The sequence below is a fragment of the Thamnophis sirtalis genome, unplaced genomic scaffold (genome assembly GCF_051295495.1).
Source record: "Thamnophis sirtalis isolate CommonGarterSnake01/CBP01778 unplaced genomic scaffold, rThaSir2_p1.2 scaffold_15, whole genome shotgun sequence".
Classification (NCBI taxonomy): domain Eukaryota; kingdom Metazoa; phylum Chordata; class Lepidosauria; order Squamata; family Natricidae; genus Thamnophis; species Thamnophis sirtalis.
In genome coordinates, this window is record NW_028261395.1 from 3,619,520 (window position 1) to 3,643,130 (window position 23,611).

At 37.6% G+C, this 23,611-nt stretch overlaps 1 protein-coding gene across 2 annotated transcripts in view; it reads right to left on the reverse strand.

Moving 5' to 3' along the window:
• Positions 1-23,611, reverse strand: part of PCGF5 (polycomb group ring finger 5) — a 40,612-nt gene that overhangs the window by 10,842 nt on the left and 6,159 nt on the right. The window contains exons 2-8 of one of the 2 annotated variants that reach the window (XM_087702281.1): positions 12,652-12,958; positions 11,239-11,335; positions 6,715-6,770; positions 6,558-6,614; positions 5,972-6,120; positions 4,764-4,862; positions 3,496-3,585 (exon numbers count right to left, since the gene is read on the reverse strand). In XM_087702281.1, coding sequence (XP_087558407.1) covers positions 3,496-3,585; positions 4,764-4,862; positions 5,972-6,120; positions 6,558-6,614; positions 6,715-6,770; positions 11,239-11,335; positions 12,652-12,763 — 660 coding nt within the window. In that variant the 5' untranslated portion in view covers positions 12,764-12,958. Of the gene's footprint in view, positions 1-3,495; positions 3,586-4,763; positions 4,863-5,971; positions 6,121-6,557; positions 6,618-6,714; positions 6,771-11,238; positions 11,336-12,651; positions 12,959-23,611 lie in introns of both variants that reach the window. The other variant, XM_087702280.1, reaches the window with a different exon arrangement.

Genomic DNA, 23,611 nt, shown 5'->3' on the forward strand with positions numbered 1-23,611 from the left:
ACCTGAGTTTTTTTATCTTCCTAGTCACAATTGTTTTGACTATATATCTATAGTTATAATACTGTTTTAAAATGACATTTTCAGAAATCTAAAAAGTTGATTTTTATACCCCAAAGTTAATTGGATTCTTGCTATATTTTTTTTCCCAATTTATCTGGGTCATTTACCAAAATAACATGTGAAGTTTCTTCATAATACATACCAAAGTGCTATCTACAATTCCTATTATTGAAACGGTAGATTTGTGAATTTCAGGCACTTGAATGCAATCTAAATAACTAGGCTTTTGGAAAAAGAAATGTTGTTTAGTACAGATATGCCCCACATTTCAAATTCAGATTGTTTTGAGCTGGAAACAAGCCATTACAACCTCACCATGAGTTTTCCTATAGTCTTCTGCCCTTCTCTGTTCTTATCTTGAGATGACCTCATTTCAAGCTTGAAATGGCAGTTTTCCTCTCAAAAATTGAGGTTTTTAAGAATATTTCCAGTGCGGAAGAACAATGTGGTTGAACAGCCACATGGAATTTGAAATAGTTCCTTCTCTCTTTTAGCAGATCTCCCCCTTCAATTTTTCCCCAGTTTTTGATTCTGTAAAAGCTTAGCATCAAACTTTTTTTTTATTGCCTTCTTGCTATTCAAAAACACATCATTCCTAGGCTTCAAAGTTGAGGATTCCTTTGTAATTCTCACTGCCTTAGGAAAATTCTGGCAGTTACTTCTTCTATCTATCTGAACGGATATCAGGCAGAAAAGTTTGCCCATCGAAGTCTTGACAAACAAAACTCCTCAACAGGATTTCATTTCTGACTTCTTTTTTCAGCAAGAAATAACAATTACAATATGACATTAATGGCTTTTTTAATCATGCTGCGTCAGGCATGATGGTTTCAATTAACTTTCACATATTATATACCATGCTGCTATACCATACCATGATAGCATAGCAGGTTAGAAGTCATGCAGTTTAGCTATTGGAAATCAGCAGTGCATATCAAAATATTTAACGTTTTCCACTGGTCTTGGAGGGACTATCAAACGGTTAAACTAAAAACTAACAAAATTAAACTATTGGTCAGCTAGACTAGCATTGCCTCTTCTAGCATCTCAGAGATGGTCCACTGCTTGCTCTATGACCCTTAATTGAAGATGTCACTAAGGTCAGCAACCTTCCTCTAAATCCTTTTATATTTATATTAAACTTGCTAAGAATATTATACGCTTTACCCACCTGTTAAAAGTCAAGGTTTTCCTGACTTCGGATAACAGAGGCATGACAAATCCTAGCCTTGTCTAGCCTAGAGATCTCCGAATTTGGTGGAATTTTAGTTGTGTATCAGCCAACGTCCCTTTATGAAAACAGACTGAGTTGTTTGACAAGACGATGGCCTCTTTCTTTGTAATTCTCACCACTCTAGGAAAATTCTGGCAATTACTGACTCTATTTCTTCTATCTATCTGAACTGTTGCCTGGTGATAACAGAAAATCTAGGGAAATCTAACAGGAATATCAGCAGTAACCAGAAACAGACCACCAAGAACCACAAAGTGTTTGGACAGGGGTGTTTTTTTTTGATTATCAAAGTCTTGATAAAAGCACTTTGGTAGTCTGTTTCTGGTTATTGCTGATATTCCTGTTAAATATTCCTTTTAATAATTTTCTTAGATAATTCTCTGAATCAATCTAGATCAGTGGTTCCCAACGTGGAGCTTATGCCCCACAGGGGGGCAATTTGCTTTTTTTTTAATGGAGGCAATTTGAACCTTTGTTTAAACCAAGTTAATGGCATTTTAGGCTTCCTACACGTGAGTAGAGTTCCCTTTTTGAGTAAAGTAAGCATTATATGTGGGGGGAGGCATCAGGATTTTAAAGATGCTTAGGTGAGGTATGGCCAAAAAAAGGTTGGGAACCACTGATCTAGATGCTGTTGAATCAGGGCCTTAATAACTCCAGTATATCAGCTATACTAGTATATTTGTTTTTTGCACACCTTACAATCAATTGTCTTTTTGGCATTCTTTCAATGAAGAAAGGTAAGGATTTATTTTTCATGGAAGCAAGAATTCATTCCACGTCCCCCATACTGCTTATAAAGGGCTATTTAAATTGCAGTATTGAAGATGGAGGAAAGTTGAAGTAAGTTGGCCTAACCCTGTCTAATAGCAATAGCAGTTAGACTTATATACCGCTTCATAGGGCTTTCAGCCCTCTCTAAGCGGTTTACAGAGTCAGCATATCGCCCCCACAGTCAGGGTCCTCATTTCACCCACCTCGGAAGGATGGATGGAAAGCTGAGTCAACCCTGAGCCGGTGAGATTAGAACCGCTGAACTGCAGATAGCAGTCAGCTGAAGTGGCCTGCAGTACTGCACCCTAACCACTGCGTCACTTTGGCTCTAAAGATAGTTAAATAGCAGTTTATCTCCTTTAAATCCCAGGCCACACTCCTGCTTCACAGGGAGGAGAAACAGAAGAAGGAGCTCATCATTTGTTACAAGATATACTTGTAAAACGGCAAAAAGCCCTGTTTCTAGGTGTAGCAGTGCCACGTTACAGCAACATCGGGAAGATGGTGTATGAGAAACTGGAGAAGTTCCAAGGGCCTAAAGGAGGAAATGGAGAGGATATGGAAAAGTAAAGGCCAATGTGGTCCCAGTGGTGGAAGCAGCATTCAGAGCTGTGATCTCTAAGCTGGGAGATTTGGATTTATTGCATTTATATGCCGCCCTATTCCCGGAGGGACTCAGGGTGGCTCACAAATCAAAGGAAGGGAATACAGACAAGGGGGAAACAACAAGCACGCAACTACAAAAGAATTTAAAAGCAATCAACAACCACACAGTTCGAGCAGGGACGGGAACTCGTCAACCCCAGGCCTGTCGGAACAGCCAGGTTTTAAGGGCTTTGCGGAAGGCCTGAAGGGTGGTGAGGGTCCGAATCTCCACGGGGAGCTCGTTCCAGAGGGCCGGAGCAGCCACAGAGAAGGCCCTCCTTCAGTGGCTCCAGCAGAACTTAGCACCACCAGAGCTCTGTGTCCAGAAGATTGTGGTGCTAGAAACGACCCAAGATTGAGGAAGACAGTCTCTGTCTCTCTGTCTGTCTCTCTCTTGAGTCTCTCTGTCTCTATTTCTCTTTCTCTCTCTCTCTCTCACACACACACACGCACACACTTTTTAAGAGCCATGATGGCACAGTGGTTAGAATGTACTGCAGGGCTAACTCACTGCTCACTCCAGGAGTTCAAGTCTTACCGGCTCAAGATTGACTTAGCCTTCTATCCTTCCAAGGTCAGTAAAATGAGGACCCAGATTGTTGGGGACAATATGATGATGCTGTAAACTGCTTAGAAAGGGCTGTAAAGCACTATGAAGCGGTGTATATAAGTCTATTGCTATTTAAAAGGAATATAATTAATATAATGTATAGCTAAAGGCCCTATAATTAATATAAATATTTATATATAAACTAAAAGCAATAAAAACTTATTTCATTTACATTTTCGCCTCGTAGTCTCCATCTTGTCATGTAGATGAATTCCATAGTATGATCCTTCCCCATGATTTCCCCATTGCATAGTACATCCAGCTTTAAAACAAAAAAAAAAACAAAACAGTTATTTGAAGAAGTATTCTTAGAGCTATGTTCATCTTTCCTAAAAGAGAATCATTCATATATAAGGAGAAAAAGAGATGAGAAGCCTACCACAGCTTGATTACTCTTATGCAAAATAGCTTTTTAGTGAACAAGAAGAATGCAAATAAAATGACTTTTAGCTACTTAATAGATTTTAATTATTATTCCCAAATACAAACTGTATTTTCCAACTAAACAAGCAGCTTAAAATAAAGTGTTTAAAACATAGAACATCCATTACAGCTTGTAAATACATTTGCATGGTCCCTGCCCCTCCCCCCCATATATTTATTTTGGGATTCATTTGGTCTTTATATTAAATCATTAGATGTTTTTCAATGGATAGAAGAGTTATATACTTGTATTTTTTTTATGGCAAGATGGATGTGCAAATTAGGAAATTATCTTATGCTGTTTTATATGCAGTATAACTTCTGCATGAGGGAAGGAGAAAACTAAAACTTCTTATTTGGTGTAAGAACATTTTAAAAAATGATGTTACAGTATTTTAGACATCCAGTTCAGCACTGAAGCAATAATTTTCCAGGGGTTCAAGCATGGTCTTTAACATAACCAGCAAAATTATTTTTTAAATCATTTTTTCAAGGACAGAATCTAAGGCCATTAGCATACAAAGCATATATGCTAAAGTAAATTGTGATCCAAATAATACAGTCGTAAATATATACAACATAAGAAAATTGCTTTACGCATTTAATTGTTTTAAAATAAATCTCCATCTAATATCAGAGCTGCATGCCTTGTAGTATGATTTTCTATTCCGTTTGGATTGTAATATACTACACAATTTTTCAGGTGAAAACTTTTCAGATGGAATTCATTTATAAAATCTTCTCCTAATAGTCTGCTCTTTTTCTTTCTTGGTGATTGACCCCCTTCAATAAAATAAATTGGATTATGACATTTAAAAGTGCAATTGAATGCCAATTTATATTGGAATAGGTATCATTAAGACTTCACTAAGGAGGAAAAAAAGATTATTAATGTGCTATATGACATTCCATATTTGCAATGCAAGGAAAAATGGTTTAGGTAGCTAAAGTTGTGATCGCTTAAATTTACTTAGTCAAAGGACAGGGTCTACTGCTTTGGCTGATAGAACATCATACCTCATAAGAACTTGGAAGTTTTAATTTTACACTTAGAAATTTCTTGATGGTTCCTACAGTTACACGTGTAGAACACCGGATGAATTTCTTCATCAACCCCTAAAGAATAAGAGACAAAAACTGTAAACTTAGATATTAAAATCTGAATTGCTTGCACTCCAAATGCTACTTACCTAATCTGATAACCTACCAATTGCATTTATTTATTTATAGGTACCTTGTTTTTATTATTTTTTACAAACATCTCAAGACTGTGACGTACCCAACACACCTCCCTCCACTTATTTTCCCCACAACAAAGCTGTGAGTGAGGTATGTTGGGCTGAAAGAGGATGACTGGCCCACCACCAGCCAATTTTCATGGCTAAAGCGAGACTAGAACTCAGGGTCTTCCAGTTGGTGGAGACTAGAACTCAGGGTCTTAAGGCCTGGTGCCTTAACCGTTAGTCTAAACCGGCTTGAATGCTAGCCAATGCTACAATATATAATATCTTCTGCTGATATGCAAGAACGGTTTTATACAGATTAAATTTACTGAATGTAATGACTTATTTGGTACGTTATTTATGTCTAATGAAAAATATTTAATATGTGTTATATGACAAAATGTACATCCCATTAATCTCTTAAGTAACAGAAAAACCAGTTGGGAGCAAGATTATTCCTCTGCTTACCAAAGATATTTTTCTTTTAATCCAGAGGTACAGAATTTGAGGTTCTGCAAATATTATTGTACTATAATGTTCAACAGTACCGGCTACAGTGACAGAGAATCAGAGTTTCTTAATTTTTAATTATATTTAGAACTTTAAAATTAGCTCACTTAACAGCGAAATGAAGACTCAGGTAGGAGAACTGCAGGAAAAATTTTGAAATTAGTTTGGGTTTCCTTGAATTATAGAAAATCACCTTTCAAGTATCAAATTGTACTTGTTTATATCATACCTATTATATACCTGCATCATTCTATTAATTAATAATGTATAAAGAGTTGTCCCAAAGTTGTTTTTTTCAAGAGGCAAGACCTTTTGGTTTTTCTTTGAAGATGTTTCACTTCTCGTCCAAGAAACTTCTTCAGTTGAGAAGCAAAACGTCTTCAAAGAAAAAGCAGAAAGTCCAGTTGCCTCTTGAAAAAGGCCTCTTTGGGACAACCATGACCTGGAGGACTGAGAATCTCCATAGACATGTATAAAGATTTCAAAACTCACTTTTACCACATTATCACCAGACTGCCCATTGTTACGTAAACAATCCAGGCAAATAGCAATCTGTGGGTCACTCCTGTGATAATCTTTATCTTCTTGGTTTTCATCTCCATTTTCACCATCTTTAGCATTTTCAGAATTTGCATTTTCTTCTGAAACAAAAAAAAGTGAACAGAGAGCAATCTAGGGCAAGTTTTTCTTGAAACCGATTTCAGGAATCTCACTGGAGCAGTGCCGAGAGAGTTCCATTTTGTTTGGCGCAGCTGTTTTCTATTTATCTTGCTGTTCAACTTCTACAAGAAACTTCTCTGAGTGGGAATGTGGGAGAAGGTGTCATCAATAAGCAGAGAAATTCCACTTTTGCTTTTCAAACTTAGGTGAGGCAGAAAATGTTCTGAAGAAGTACTTAATTATTTAAAGTTTAAGTTATATAAAATAGAGGCACTACTGATGATGGATGGCTTGTTCCTTCAATAAGATGTACATATTTGCATTTATTAACAAATTCAAGTGAAAAATAAGACTACAGTGGCTGACATTTTAATAAGTTGGAAATTAAAATGTTACATTGTGAAATAAATGTAAATACCTCCTCCATTTTCTATAGGTTTGTTTTTCTTCCAGAATTCAGCTTCACGGTGCAATTCTTCTAGTTTTCAGTAACAAAAAACAAATTTGTAATTAAAATTAATAATGCAACGGGATTACCAAAATAAATAATCTTGTTAAGAGGAGCAAAAACATACTCTCTCGAAGTCCTGGAACCAGCTTAAATATAATTTCTTCTAAAGTATTATCCAGCCTGGAAAAGAAAAACCAACAACTGAAAATACTTAATATGTATATATTCATATGTTAACATACATTACAGGCATACATTATAGAACTTCAATGGGAAATAACAGAGCTATTCTAAATCTATTTTCAATTTCTTTTTGAGCAAATGTTCTGAAAGTGATTACAAACTCCATGACTGTTCTGTAGGGAAGAGGCGTACTCCATAAGATAGCAATATTTTTAATTTGATTTTTTATTCCATAAAGCTAATGCGTCTCTATTGTTTGCTCTGTAATTTTGAATGGCAACAATCTTAAATTAATTCTAAATTCATCCTTGCTCTTTTGAAACATAGAATCAGAAAGAACTCTACACACACACACACACACACACACGCACGCACGCACGCACGCATAAAGACCCCATCCAGAAACATATCTGTCTTGTTATCTTACTAGGTTAGAACCAATAGACTTGCTTTATGATATTGTCAGAATCTGAAGCCCATGAAATTGAATTGTCATTTATTGTAATGACTCTAAATTGTATTCACAATTTAGTAATGATATTAGCTATTTATAAATATGCTTAGAAGTACAATGAGCAGTACAATGTATATTGTAACTTTCAATCCACAAGTATTTAAATTAATGCCAAGAATATCTATATTCTTAAAATTACTGAAGAACAAATGGGGATCAAAATGTAAAAATAGGATGTAGAGTATATGCTAGCTGTGTACAGAACAAGTTTATAAATGAATTCATAAACAAGTTCTTAATAAATAAATCCCTGATTCAAGCCACCAGTTTATACTCTCACACTTCTTTCCTTGTGCTACTTTGAACTAGAAAAATAATAAAATACCAAGAGATTTAAAATATAAAGAGATACAGAGATTTTGAGAAGATATTCAAATATCTGACTCCATGGCTATTTCGCATTGATACCCATGCATAACACAAATTATTATTTTTTCTCAGGCAGAGAGAAAATAGTAACAGTAGGAGATGAAAACATAAAGGAAAAGATCAGGTGGTGTGATGCTTTGATGCAGCATATAATTGCAAAGCCAAGAATTTAATTTTATATGTAATTTTTCCACTTTTAATACTTATATTGTCAGAATAAAATTATACACATGCATACATTCACAACACACACACAAAATTCCTTGTATCTTAGACTAGCATAGTTCTTCAACAAGAAAAAGAACGTTGGTCTTACCAGAACGTGTCTTTTCAGGAGAAGAGAGGGAGTGGCCCAAGGGGAGTATCAGCTGCCACCCTCTACAGGACCCTCCGACCAAAGGAAGCATCCGCCGAGGCGAACGCATCCAGATGATAATGTTGGATGAAAGGTGTTGGGGACACCCAAGTAGCGGTCTGACAAATATCCTCAAAGGGAGCCCTAGTGGCCCATGCCGCCGTGGTCGCGGCACTCCTAGTGGAATGGGCGGTTATTCCCGACGGGACAACCCGCCGCCCCATGGGCCTCCACGATGGCCTGTCACAGCCAATGGCCAATGGTAGCTGAAGACACCCTGGCCCCCAACGTCCTATGTTGGAAGGAGACAAATAAAGCCTCCGACCTGCGGACCCCCGCAGTCCGTCAGAGATAAATGCACAAAGCGCGATGAATGTCTAAACGGTGCCAGAGCCTCTCACTATCACTAGACAGACCCGGACAAAAATCAGGCAGGATGATTTCCTGCACCCTATGAAAGGGGGTGTTCACCTTTGGGAGAAAGGTAGTGTCAAGACGAAAAACCACCCTATCCTGGTGAAAATGGCAAAGGTCATCCTTGGATGAAAGAGCGCCCAGCTCTGAAATACGCCAGACCGAGGTAATCGCCACCAGAAAGACCGCCTTAAGGGACAAGAACCTCAGATGAACAGACCGAAGAGGCTCGAACAGGGCCCCCGTCAAGGCCCTGAGAACTAGGGGCAATCCCATGTAGGGAACCTATGGATAGGGGGAAGCCTGATATTAGCTGCCCCCTTAAGAAAACGCTTGATCAGGGGAACATGAGAGAGGGAGGAGGACCCTACACCCCCCCAATACCGAAGACAGAGCTGCCACCTGACGACGCAGGGTGTTGTGTGACAGCCCATTGTGCAGGCCTTTCTGCAGGAAGTCCAAGACATTGGGAATAGTGGCCCTGGCAGGAGAAATGCTAAGTGGGGAGCACCACCTAACAAAGGCAGCCCAGGTGGAGTTGTAAATCTGGGTCATCGATGGGCGCCTAGAAGCCTCGATGGTGCGGATAACTCCAGAGGACAGGTTAGCCTTCCTCAGGCTAACCTGTCCTCCGGAGATGGAGCCACTGGGGCTCCAGGTGAATCAGAATCCTCCACGGAGGAGCTACTGACAGCTGGACTAGATCCGCGAACCAGGGCCTCCTGGGCCAATAAGGGGCCACGACAATGACCAGCGCCCTCTCCACTACCACCTTCCTGAGGGTCCCTGGGATGAGGGGAATCGGGGGGAAGGCATAGAGAAGACCATGAGGCCACCAGCTCTGGAGGGCATCCGTGCCCTTGTTATCCATCTGCCAGTTACGAAGCCATAACAGGCAGCGGGAAGTAACTGAGGTGGCCAAGGCGCTGGACGTGAACTTGACCGTGTCCAAGGTCACATCAGCAGAGAACTGGGAAGCCGCAATAATTTTGGTCAGGTCCTGGTGGAGGCGCTTGTCCTGGACCGGAATGCGATCCTGAGCCTGTGGAGCCACATGACCGTAGTGCGATTAAAATATGAGGCCACCGCCGCGGACTTAATGGCCTAGGCCGTGGCATTGAAATTCTTCTGCAAGGTAAGCTCTGCGTGCTTATCCTCAGGTTTCAATTTGTCCGCTGCATCACCGGACACCACCAGGGAAGAAGAGACCAAAGAATGGAAGGCAGGAGTATTTAAGAAGTTTGCACTCAGTCTTTGCACCAATCAGGCTTTGAGAATACCCACACGTGACCACTCCCTCTCTTCCACTGGAAAACATTCATTTGTATTTTTGGAAATTCATAAGACCTCAAAAGATAAAATTCTTAGTTTAATTTAAAAATAGCTACAATTATTGATACTTAAATAATTCCTTCCTTCTTTCCTGCCTTCCTTCCTTCCTTCCTTCTTTTTTTTCTTGAACTCAATTGGATAAAATTGGAAGGTAGAGGACAACAATTATTGAATCAAGATAATTAAAATGGATTAACTTACAGAATGCTGTGACCCATGACTCTTATGGGAATGAAATTGGGGAAAGTTGTGGCCGCTTCAGCTCCCCCACTCCTGACTACACTTTCCAGAAACCTAGGTTATGTGGTGCAAAGGAAGATGGGAGGGCTGTGTGCCCGTCCTTTCCTGCCTCCTTCTGGCTCCTTCACTCATCCAGCTAGCAGAAAAAAATGGGCACAAATTGTCTAGTAAAGCTTTTAACACATTAATGTGTTGCCAATTGGTTTTATAGTTAAGTGTTTCCTTGCATTGTGTTTGCTCTTTTGTGAGATTAAATTGTTTTTCTAAACAACAGACATCACTTTTTTTCTTTAACCCCTTCAACCAAGGAAAAACACGGAGCAGCAGTCATTACCATGTTATTGTAGTTTCCCATCATTCCACATCACTATCTACCCTCTTCCTAGAAGCTTCATTATTTTTGATAATGAGCATATTGTTTAGAATGTTTGTATTTATTGTCCATGATGCTTCCTACCATTAAGTTTTGTTTACCTAAAAAACAATTATATCTCTTGTTGCTAGTGCTATAGTCCCGTCAGCGAACCATATTTATGGGGAACCCTGCAGTATAAGTGTGTGTCAGTCAGTTATTCAGTAGACTGCTAGAGAGTTTAGAAAGCTATTTGCTTTCCTGCTGCTCCTGATATTTGGACATCTGAAGCATGGCGGATGGGAAGAAAGGGAAAAACTTTCATTATATGTGATGATACCCAGTAATGTTTAAGCTCATATCAAGAAACTAAGCCATCAAAAAACTAGAGAGGTGAGAAGCAGCTTCAGAGTTCAGCAAGAAGAGAAGGTGAAAAAGTTGGGTACGTATCATATTATGGAACCATACCTTACTATAGTTGCAAAGCAAAATATTTAGATGGTGTAAAGAAAGGAATTTTTCCAGTATAATTGAAAATTGGTTGGCGATATTTTAAACCTGAGAAATTAATGATTTGTGACCTGTAAAACTGAAACTGAGTTGATTGAAACAAGGCAGATCCTTTTGTAATATTTGAGACTAATTTAAAATGTGTCTTGTAAACTTTAATTATAACCGATTTAACAAGATTGATTGACTAACATTTTGTTAAAGTGACAAGAACAATTCTATTATTCTCAATTATTTAACATGTTGGTAATTTGGAATTTCAGCATTAGATATACAGGTATATTTTGTCTTATACCATTTCATAACACTGTTGATGAACTGTTTTCCTTTGAAATAATTTATTAAATAATTTATTAAATCTGTTAAAATAACCCCTTACCGTAACATTTCTAATGGATTGGTCTCATGTACTTGATTGCCACATCTGGGGCAATCATTGCTGTCTTCAAAGTGTTGCACAATACAACTCTTGCAGACTGCAAAATCAGATAAGATGTGTTTTAGGAAAATATGTAAATAATAATTGCAAACTACTGATTTTTTTAAGGAAGTCTAATATCCCAAGATCTACTAGAAAATATATCTTGATTTTCCACATGTTATTTGACAACCCAAATACTTGAGCTTGGAGATTCAAGACCTTTCTGGCAATGAAGTTTTAAAGCATTGAAGATTGTCAAATCAAGTTATGAAAGAATTATGCCTGATTTAGCACTGGACAGTTTATGTGATTTATTATGTCTATTTTTATAGCGTTAAATATTGAATCTCATGCTTTCATATAATATCCTTGGAGGAGAAGGAGGTACCCTGAATACCTGTATGTTTTACAATGGCTGTTGTTAACATGTGAGGGAGAGATATTTTAAAAATACTCGCAAATGTACCCTTTTCATTTACCGTATGTCTCCCACATTCCATTTTCTGCTGAAAGGACTCTGGTTCCTAGAACATCTGGATCCACACAGATCCTCTATGTCTCTTGCTATCATATCTGTTTGTTCTACTAGTTAAAGTACCAGGCTAAAAACCAGGTATGAAAGCCATTGACAGCCAGCTGTGGTGACTCTGGGGGCCAACCTCTCGGCCCAATCAGGGGTGGGTTCCGACTTCTTCTACTGCCGGTTCACGCGGGGACGTGCTTCGAGCGCACACAGTAGGTAAAAAAAATGCTTCTGCGCATGGCCAGCTGAGTTATTACCTACTCAGCCAAACCGGTCCAAACCGGTAGAAACACACCACTGAGCCCAATGCACCCCACAGCACTGTTGTGTGGGGAAAATAAGAAGAGGAAGCAGCATTATATATGTTCACTGCTTTGAGTTACTTATAAAGTAATAAAGATGGGATAAAACTATAATAAACAACAAAATAAATAAATGTAGGATAAAATAAATAGATAAATAAAACTATGGTCCTAATATTAAAACTCCCTTCATGGTTTCCAACTCCTTTCTATTAATTCATAATTCAAGCATATCTTGTATGTGACAGGCAATGTATACCGAAATACATTCTAGAACAGGGGTTCCCAACCTAGGCAACTTTAAGCCTGGCGGACTTCAACTCCCAGAATTCCCTAGCCAGCTCTGCTCTGCTGGCTGGGGAATTCTGGGAGTTGAAGTCCGCCAGGCTTAAAGTTGCCAAGGTTGGGGACCCATGTTCTAGTAAATATTAAACATCAATGGCTTCTAAACCACGAGCCTTAATCTAACAACTGCAAAAGCTTTAATTAATTAATGAGCATTAATTAAAATAGGGGGGAAAGGATGACTCAGAAATCCCTACTTACAAGTATGGAGGCACTCAGTGACGGTAGTTGGCTTGATCAAATACCCTTTACAGATGCAGCAGGTGATATATGGGTTGAAATCTTTCACAGAGTGCTTTCTCTGGGTAGCCATTTGTGGTACTGGCAGGCAGAATAAAGTGATCAGACTTGAGATGTGGATTTTGGAAGGCAAGAGATTCGGGATCACAGGAGCTGAGGCGCTGCTGGCTGCAGCTGGGCATCTCCCAGCATTGGAGCAGGATCTGGATTCTCAAGGGGTGACAATGCTGAACTCCATTTTCTTTCTAGCGTTAGACATCTTTCAGCCCTGAAATGAACAAGTCAAGGAAACAAATAAATTCCAGGAAATGAGAGACACATACAAAGGAGGAATTGGTTATGCTTCCCCACCCCTTCCCCGACCTTTTCCTGCTCATTAAAACAAGAATAATGTTGCCTGCAAGAGTTTGTAGTGAAAAGTAGAGGAGAAACGGGAAAAAAGAACATAAACGCAAGCCCACATTGCAGTCTAGCTTGCCTTTTATCCTATCCCAGACTGCTGAAAACCACAGCAGCAAACAGAGAGAAGTTTGCAAGAGATCCTGGAAGGGGAGATTGTACATTCCTTTCTTGAGCCATTCATAGGTAGCCTCTATGGGGGAGTTCACATCTTCCACGGGTCACTTATGGTCCAAGACTCTGAACCAGGAATGTGACCGGGCTTCTACCTGACAGTTATCACCAGTTTCAGTAGGGGAAGAGGAGGAGGAGGAGGAGGAGGAGGAGGAGGAGGAGGAGGAGGAGGAGGAGGAGGAGGAGGAGGAGGAGGAGGAGGAGGAGGAGGATAGATTTACCACAGGTGTCCTTGGGAGACTTCAACGAACTGATTAGATCACCATGGAGAAAATCTATCTATGCAGTTGATAAGAGGTTAAAAATGACTTGTTGGCATATCAATCAAACTTCTGTTAAACCCTTTTTTAATTGCTGAAAATCAACTGGTGACTCAATTATACAGAATTAATTATTCATTTGAAACAGAATTTCCCTTTTTGACAGTATCTCAAAGTGATGCACATAGTACTCCCTCCTCCTATTCCTCCCAACAACTTTGTTCGGTAGGTTGGTCTGAGAACACTGCTCCTCCTTAGGTTTACAATAATTTGCTATTAAGAAATTAAGAGGGGAGATTTTTTTTCCCCTTTCATTTTAAGGAAAATAAGAAAATTTCAATGTATATTCATTCCCAAAATCAAATATAAAATTGTGACACTTTTGATCAAAACATCTGGTTTTACCACAACAGTAATATGAAAAACATTTTGTTCGGTAGTAATCATAGGTACAGTCACTCAGCAAAATTGCTTACTACTTATATTTCCCTAGTTTTTATGTCTAATGTTATTTTTTAAGCAATAAAAATTAAAGCAACTATTAAGAGTGTTTTGCAAAAGCAGCTGCTGTGTAACTATAAAAAACAGACTTTTAGAGGATTACCTTCTGAGCTTTTTCAATTCTGGGCTGGAAATTCTCATTTTGTAGTAATGCATTTGATACAAATATTTGAAAGAAATGCTTCATAATATTCAGAGACCAGAGGAAGCAACTTAGGAATTAGCTATGTGAGGATGGCAAAAGACATAGCTGCTTTAATGATCCAGGAAAGGTGCTTTGTTAATGCTCCTGTAGATTGCAACTCTGTACTCTCCTAATTGAGATTTTTAAATATTTAATTTCAGCTAAAAAACAAAATACATCTAGATACTTAGTTTTATAATCTAGTTTAAACATAACTATATGTAACTGAAAAGTTATTTTTCTTCATATATTTATTACTTTTGAATACTAACTTTCTTTCTTTATAGAATTCAACACATAAGTGTACAATGTAAGCTTATTAGTTATAAATCACCAAATGACTAGAGAAAGTTTTTTCCCTCCTGTGATTAGTTACCTAGAGGTTAAATCATGGTGAATGCAGACTTTTCAAAATTAGTTGAAATCTAGAAGGGAACAAGGCAGGGATGTCCTTTACCCTCTTTATTATTTATTTTAGTGTTGGAATTATTAAATAGAGTGCATAATTACAAATTAAGCCCACATGCCAAAAATTTGGCATTGATTGTACAAGACACATTAGAGAACATTGAACATGTTATGAAGAAGATTAAAATGTTTGGAGAAATGGCAGGTTTAAGAATAAATAAATCAAAGATGACAATACTAAGAACATAAAGGTGGATAGCACACATAGCATTCCTCCTCTGATTTTTCCCCACCGCAAGAAACCTGAGAAATAGGTTGGACTGGGACTGAATAACTGGTCCAAAGTCCCAGTGAGTTTGCATGTATGAATATCTTTCTTTTAGGACACTGCAGATTTAATCCCAAAAAGGTCTTTTTGTAATTGTGGGAGTATCAATTTCTACAACTGTAGAAAGTGCAGCTTCTTTCTTTACTTCTCAGGTAGAGCTCCCATATTTGGGTGGTAACAAATAAGCAGTTACAGAAAACTTTTTCCTGCTATCTAATGTTCTAGATTTTTGCATCCAAGTCTAGGTTAACCGTGTCTAAATCCAGAAATTAGAAATTAGCTCAAACTCCGCAATTAAAGTAGTGCCCTGCAAAGCTGAACCCACTAGACAATCCATAGTCATTCTAGATATAGTGTGTGGCACCATAAGATACTCCGCAGTTCTGGATGAAATACTAGTATGCAGGAGAAGGAATACGAGGTGGCGCAGTGGTTAGAGTGTGCTGTACTGCAGCCACTTCAGCTGACTGTTATCTGCAGCTTGGCGGTTCAAATCTCACCGGCTCAGGGTTGACTCAGCCTTCCGAGGTGGGTAAAATGAGGACCCAGACTGTGGGGGCAATATGCTGACTCTGTAAACCGCTTAGAGAGGGCTGAAAGCCCTATGAAGCGGTATATAAGTCTAACTGCTATTGCTATACAAACATAAATTCTACAAACAACAATAGCCTATTGTTAAATAATGACATTTTATGTAACTATTTAAACACAACGGGGTAGGTGAATCTGAACAATTATATATGCTACAATGGAGTAAAATAAATACATCCTCTCATACATTCACAGTAAAGCAACTCATACATTGTTTCCAAGTAAAATAGGGTATTTCAGTTCCAATTTCATGCAAATAGCAATCCATAGATTTAGAAACAGTATCCTACACTTTTAAAAGTGCCTAATAATAATTTTGATTATGTCACAGAACAGCATTACAAATAAGAGACATCAAATAATAATAATATGTTACAATTACTGGTGGATTGTTGGTAATAATCAAAATCAGCTTAATACTGTAAACAGTATAACAAAATTTAGCTACAAAGAAATTTTTTCTTGGTGCTCTGATAATAGCAATTGTACATAAAAATATCAATGTTTCCTGGGTATTTTATCAGAGTCCTTATAGAAGTTACAGTATAGTAGGACGTAAGCAGTTTCAATAGCCCCTTGTTCACAGGGGTGCAGTGTCAACTCATATGGATTTTTTTTATACTGGTCCCGCAAAACTGGTGTGGAAAGTGCATTGAGGTGTGCTAAAATTAGTGGCCTTTGGAGTTTGGGGACAGTTTTATGATCTTGCTGCTTTGAAAAGGGGAGTTTGACTGCTCAAAGAAAATGTTCTTAGGAAAAGCAGACTTATCTTGTTGTTGGGCTTCCAAGTCTTTAATAACATTGTTTAAATGCACCAATACCCATTCATAACCCATCATTAAGAGCATTTCTCTAGTGTTTTATATATCAGAAGGTCTTGAATAAACATTGAACTCATCCATATATAACCAGCTATTATTCTGATTAGGTATTACCTGGTGTGGGTTTTTTATCGTCCGCTTCAAGTGGGACTAGCAATAGCAACAGCAATAGCACTTAGACTTATATACTGCTTCATAGGGCTTTCAGCCCTCTCTAAGCGCTTTACAGAGTCAGCATATCGCCCCCAACAATCCGGGTCCTCATTTCACCCACCTCGGAAGGATGGAAGGCTGAGTCAACCTTGAGCCGGTGAGATTAGAACCGCCGAACTGCAGATAGCAGTCAGCTGAAGTGGCCTGCAGTACTGCACCCTAACCACTGCGCCACCTCGGCTCTAAAACTCACTGTTTTCTAGTTTCCAGAATGATGCCTTAACCACCACCCCAAACTGCTTAGAATAACATAATACCAATTGCATTATACAGGAAACCTGTTGAACTTATAACTAGAATTGATCATCTTCACTTCATCATCCTAGTATGATTGAGATACATTCTGCAGAGTATTACTGCAAGCATGCAAATATGTTTTTCTTTGAACAAACCCAGCCCAAACTGTTACTCTACAGTAGTGATAATTTCCCAACCACATTAGTTTTGACGCACGTCACTTTTCAAAAACATACTTATTCAGGGATCACATGTGTACAGACACAAAATGGAAACTGAACTCTTTCTGCGAAGTATTCTTGGTGTGAATTAATATTCCTGAATTACGTAGGCATGGTTTTGGCATACAATTGACAACGTAGGCTACATCTCATACCTAAAGCAAAAGACTTCTTGGGAAAGTTCTGCTTGCTCAAACATGTGAAAATGTACCATTTTCACACAGCATTAAAAAGGTTCAAGATGTGCTTCAAACAATGATGCATCCCTTGTTTCTAATGAAGTGGGTGGAATCTTCACAGTACTGTAGTTTTTACAATTAATGAATAATAGCTCCGAGCCTTCCAGCCTCAGGTATTTGAAGCTGTTGTAGTTAGCACAAATAGCATAGTGTATGAATCTTTAATCTTAGAAAACTTATTTAACCTATTTTTTTCCCTTTTCCACAAAAACAACTTCTTTGAAAAGCCATAAAAATCATGAAGACAGAAACCTGCGCATCATGTTTTATTTATGGAGTGACTAGGATGTACACTTAAGGCGGAGGTGGTATTTTGTATAAACGTTTACAATATTTTCTTCATACTTATTAATTATGCACCTTTCACATACACACCCTGGCCAGTCTACAATATGTTATTTCTATTTCAATTTAGTCTTGTTTGTGGAATTTGCCTTTTGTTGAGTAATTACTTTTGACCTTCTCTGGTGATACCATTTTATTCTCTGATATAAAAATCAATATGGAACCCAGATATGGCCATTGGGAGGAATTAAGAAATCTATGGGTAAATCAGATTAATGATTCTGGGAACATTAAAGATAACAAAATGTTTTGTAATAAACCTGACCTTCCGTTTCTCTTCTCCTCTCTACAAGCAAGAAACAGTAACTTATTGTCCTAATCCTGGAGATTTCTATATGTTTATTTATTGCACTGAAAATCCATGCCAATCCAAACACTCATTAAACTTAAGTATGGCAAATAAAATAGACATAATGACAAAAGAATCAAAACTATTTTCCTGACTAAAATAATGAACTAAAATAGTAATGTTATAGATATCTTTAGCACTTTTAAAAATCTAGATGCAATTTTATTTAAGATTTTAGTCGCACTCTAGATCTCTAGATTGCAGAACACTTTCCCAATAAAATATTGCATTTCTGTCCATCTAGTTTCTAGAGCAAATCCAAGCTGTATTTATGTTTTTTTTTAATTGCATCTTGAATATTTTGTCGTCACAAATCCAGCAATGGTCAACAAGAAACTTCTCCTCACAAATTCTTTTTATTCTCATCCCTTAAAGTATCAAAAAGGGATACTGAAAAATATTTTTTTAACAATAAGAGAACTCAATATGTGAATGACACTGCTATGTATACTTCCATGTTAAAGTCATTTTAAAGACAATACCATTTTAGATCTAGCATCAGGTTAATCTGCAGGAATAAAACTGAAGGAACTTCTATGGAAGGGATTGCTTGTCTGCAACCTAGAGTTATTAGGATCCTCAGCTCTGCCTCATCCTGCCTCATTCCATTCTCTACTGTATTCTTTCAATCTCAATTTCATTCTTTGATTTGCATTAAGATGATATCTAGACATGTTCTTGGATTTGCTATATGTGCAGCTCTCTTGTGATTTTTCTTTTCTCCTGTACAGTTATAGACTACTACAACAAGAATTGAAATTAAGTCTTTACAAGGTAAGGGTACAACATTTTAAGAGGAATGTGATACAGAAATAGATACACAAGTACTTCTCAATTTTAAGAAATCAGTTCATATATATTAATGATCAGCATGTGTAATGGGAAAGAGAAACATTTTTTTCCTGAAAATTTTCATTCTTTCAGTCAACTTTTGGGGTGACCTGAGGGCGGGGAGAATTTGTGATGACCTGTTTATTACAGCAAAAGTGACAATGGTATAACAAAGATGTAAGTCAACAGGACTAGCACACTGATTTCCAATTTTTTGCTTCTCCTTCTAAAATAGGACCCATTTATAATTCAAACTTATTTTGTTCAGCATAGAAATTTGATAAAAGCTGTCACATCCATACATTTAAAACACACTCATATATTTAAGTGTTGTATTTTTTCCTAAATAATCCAGTATGCTCTTGGGCACACTGAAACAACTACGGTATATTCTCTTATTTTGTAGTATGATGTATCCGATGTAAACACACAGTAGAATAATAATACATTTTATGGGAGTGATTATAGCTGTACTTAATTCTGAGAACAGTTCTGATTATTATATCTCAAAACGTACAAAGAGCTAAAAAAAGGCAGAAAAATTCATTCAGTGATTAAACAGCTTCAGCAATTCATAATATAATGGTGAAGATTACAATGATTAGGAAGCTATAACTTTGAAGGAAAAAAGACATATAAGGGTTGTGTGAGTAAGATATACACAGTACATAAATGTACATATATGTATCATATAGAAAAATAATTAAGAATCTCAGATCATTCACTGAATTGAAATTGTAGAAATTCAAATTTAAAAAGCTCTTCTTCACACAGCATAATTTATTTTTGGTACAAACAGAATAAATCAAACCACCAAATTAAACTGCTTAAGAGAGGTTCAAGTCGTGTAGATTAAGTAAGTTTAAGTAAGTTTTAACTACCCTGACATCAACTGGGAAACAAACAAAGTGAAAGATCCAACAGGTTCTTAACAAACCTAGCAGACAACTTTGTTTCCCCAAAAGTAGAGACGGGAACAAGGGGATCGGCCATATTCGACTTAATTCTCACTAACAGAGAGGAAATGATAGAAGGTGTTGAAGCTACAGGAACCTTGGGGGCAAGCGATCATGCAATACTGGAATTCAACGTTATGCAAACACAAGTAGTAGAACAAAGTCAAACTAGAGTCTTGGACTTTAAGAGAGCTAATTTCAATAAACTTAGAGAGAGCTTGGGAAGAATTCCATGGATGAGAATCCTCAAGGGAAAAACAACTCAAGAAGCTTGGGAAATTTTGAAAAATGAGATTACAAAAGCTCAGCCTAGCACAATACCAATGAAGAAGCAAAATAACAGCTCCCAAAAGAAACCAGCATGGCTGCATAAAGAACTCACTGACAAATTAAAAGACAAAAAAGGATATATATAAAAAGTGGAAAGTGGGGGACATAACTAAGGCAGAATATCAACAAATAGCCCAAGCCTGTAAAGATGAAGTGAGGAAAGCTAAGGCTCACAATGAAGAAAGGCTTGCCACAAAAGTAAAAAAAATAACAAAAAAAAGCTTCTTCTAACATGTTAAAAACAAGAAAAAAGTTAAGGAAAGAATTGGTCCATTGCTGGGAGAAAGTGGCAAAAAGGTGACAAGCAACAGGGAGAAAGCAGAACTATTTAACTCATGTTTTGCATCTGTCTTTACACAAAGGGATAAAACAGTCCAACCTATCAAAAACAGCACCACAAAAATCAGATTAGGAACACAAATTGAAACAGGGAAGAAAATGGTAAGTGAGCACCTGGCTACCCTAGATGAGTTCAAATCACCAGGACCAGATGGATTACACCCCAGGGTTCTGAAGGAACTGGCAGACGAGATCTCAGAACCACTGAACTATATCTTCAGAGATCCTGGAGCACCGGGAAACTGCCAGAGGACTGGAAAAGAGCTGATGTGGTTCCCATCTTCAAAAAAGAAAAAAAAATACATCCAGGAAACTATAGGCCTGACCTCAATACCAGGAAAGATTCTGGAAAAGATAATCAAGCAACGAATTAGCGAACACCTAGAAGTAAACAAAATAATAGCCAAAAGCCAACATGGGTTTATCAAAAACAGATCATGCCAGACTAATCTTATTGCATTCTTTGACAAAGTGACAAAATTAGTGGACCAGAGGAATGCCGTCGATATAGTTTACTTGGACTTCAGTAAAGCATTTGATAAAGTAGGCCATAACCTACTACTAGACAAAGTAGAAAAATGTGGGTTAGACAGCATCACCACCAGATGGATTCGTAACTGGCTGACCAGTTACGCACTCAACGTGTAGACCTCAATGGAACTGCATCTACATGGAGAGAGGTATGCAGTGGAGTACCCCAAGGCTCTGCTTTAGGCCCAGTACTCTTCTGATCTGAATGAGGGGATAAATGGGGAACTCACTCAATCTTTACAGATGACACCAAGATGGAAGGAATAGCCAACACTCCATAAGATAGGCTTAATATACAGAAGAATATTGACAAACTTGAACATTGAGCACTATCTAACAAAATGAAATTCAATGGTGAAAAAAGTAAGGTTCTACATTTAGACAAGAAAAACAAAATGCACGTGTACAGTATAGGTGGTACCTTGCTCAATAGTAGTAAATGTTAGAGGGATCTTGGAATCTTAGTGGACAACCATTTAAATATGAGCCAGCAGTGTGCAGCAGCTGCCAAAAAAGCCAACACAGTTCTAGGCTGCATAAACAGAGGGATAGAATCAAGATCACCTGAAGTGTTCATACCACTTTATAATGCCTTGGTAAGGCCACACTTGGAATACTGCATTCAGTTTTGGTCACCACGATATAAAAAAGATGTTGAGACTCTAGAAAGAGTGCAGAGAAGAGCAACAAAGATGATTAGGGGACTGGAGGCTAAAACATATGAAGAACGGTTGCAGGAACTGGGTATGTCCAGTTTAATGAAAAGAAGGACTAGAGGAGACATGATAGCAGTGTTCCAATATCTCAGGGGCTGTCACAAAGAAGAGGGAGTCAAACTATTCTCCAAAGCACCTGAGGGCAGAACAAGAAGCAATGGGTGGAAACTAATTAAGGAGAGAAGCAACTTAGAACTGAGGAGAAATTTCCTGACTAGAATAGAATAGAATAGAATAGGAATAGGAACAGGACACAATAGATACACCACAAATTTGTCTCCGGCGCATACACTCCCAATGTACATGCAAGCAATAAATTATAAATCTGGTGCATAAGCTCTCAGTGTACACACATACAACAACAAACTATAGCAATAGCAGTAGACTTATATACCGCTTCATAGGCCTTTCAGGCCTCTCTAAGCGGTTTACAGAGAGTCAGCATATTGCCCCCAACAATCTGGGTCCTCATTTTACCCACCTCGGAAGGATGGAAGGCTGAGTCAACCCTGAGCTGGTGAGATTTGAACCGCTGACCTGCTGATCTAGCAGTAGCCTGCAGTGCTGCATTTAACCACTGCGCCACCTTGGCTCTGATAGGTCATAAATCATAGTTACAAACTGATAGGTCATAAATCATAGTTACAATCATTAATCATAGGATACAAACTACAAGTGATAAATCATGACATACCAATAGAAGAAGATAGTAGGAAAGATGAGAAATGAGAAAGATGATGATAATAGCCAATATGCAACTCAGGTGGAAGTCTTCAAACTTTTGCATACTTAGTGATATTTTCACACAATGGATTTGTATCCAAGCCTGTAAGAACCAACTACTGCTATTTATATTTCTGTATTCTATATTTTGTGCTACAACTTCCCCTGCAAATGGCAAAATCAAACATCCTGATCATTAGTTCAGAAGCCAAAAAGGTATGAATATGCAAATTAGTTACTGTAGTTCAAAGTTACAGTAACATTTTATCTACCCACACTTTAGCCTATGGTGAGAATAAGCATGGATTTTTTTAAAAGTGTTATTGTTGTAATTACAGAAAAAATATATCAGTAATTATGTTGCGTAAATGCTTTCTAAATCGCAAAACTCATTACATACTATCTCTTATAGGATCTGAATAAGATCTGAATCTATCATGTTAGAGTTGATACTTTAATGCGCTTGTACAAGGATGGAGTTTTTGAGGTCCTGATAAAGATAGGTAAGAAATTTAAGAAGAAAGGGCAACATATGATACAGTATATGAATATAGTTGAAGCAAGGATGATTTGTAAGGTTAGAAAGTCATGATAAAGTTTAATAAAATGCACCAGTAGAAATTCCATTCAAATTATATTTCCTCTGATCTCTTGCCTTCAATTTATTTTACTACTTCTTACCCTTTCTTGCTTTGTTTAATGAAAGGGAAAGGCATGCTGGATACATATTATTCATCTTTTTAGCCCTTCTACAGCTCCTGGATGTTTGCTGAAACACCGTTTTCTGCTATTTTGAAGTGGGAAACATCCTATCATAATTTAGAAATAAAGAATGTACCCCCAAAACCCCCACTCAAAACGTTGCTATATCTATACATATATTTTGCAGTTCTCAGACCTATGGTATATTAACTGTGGCTCGGCCATCAAATGTTTTTTTTTCAAAAACTGTACTTTACATCACAGCAGATCCAAAGCGTTGTGCAAAAGTGTTAGCAAGTTGTGCAAAAATGTTGTAAATTAATAATGCTTTCAGAAACAGAAGTGTTAATACCTTATTTTTATAAATTAACAAAATGGAAAGTAAATGGACAGAAGAGAAATCCAAATCAAAGCAATATTTGGGGTGATTGACTTTTGCCTTCAAAACAGTATCAATTCTTCTAGGACCCTTGCACAATTTTTGAAAGAACTTCAAGGTTCTTCTAAACATATTGGAGAACTA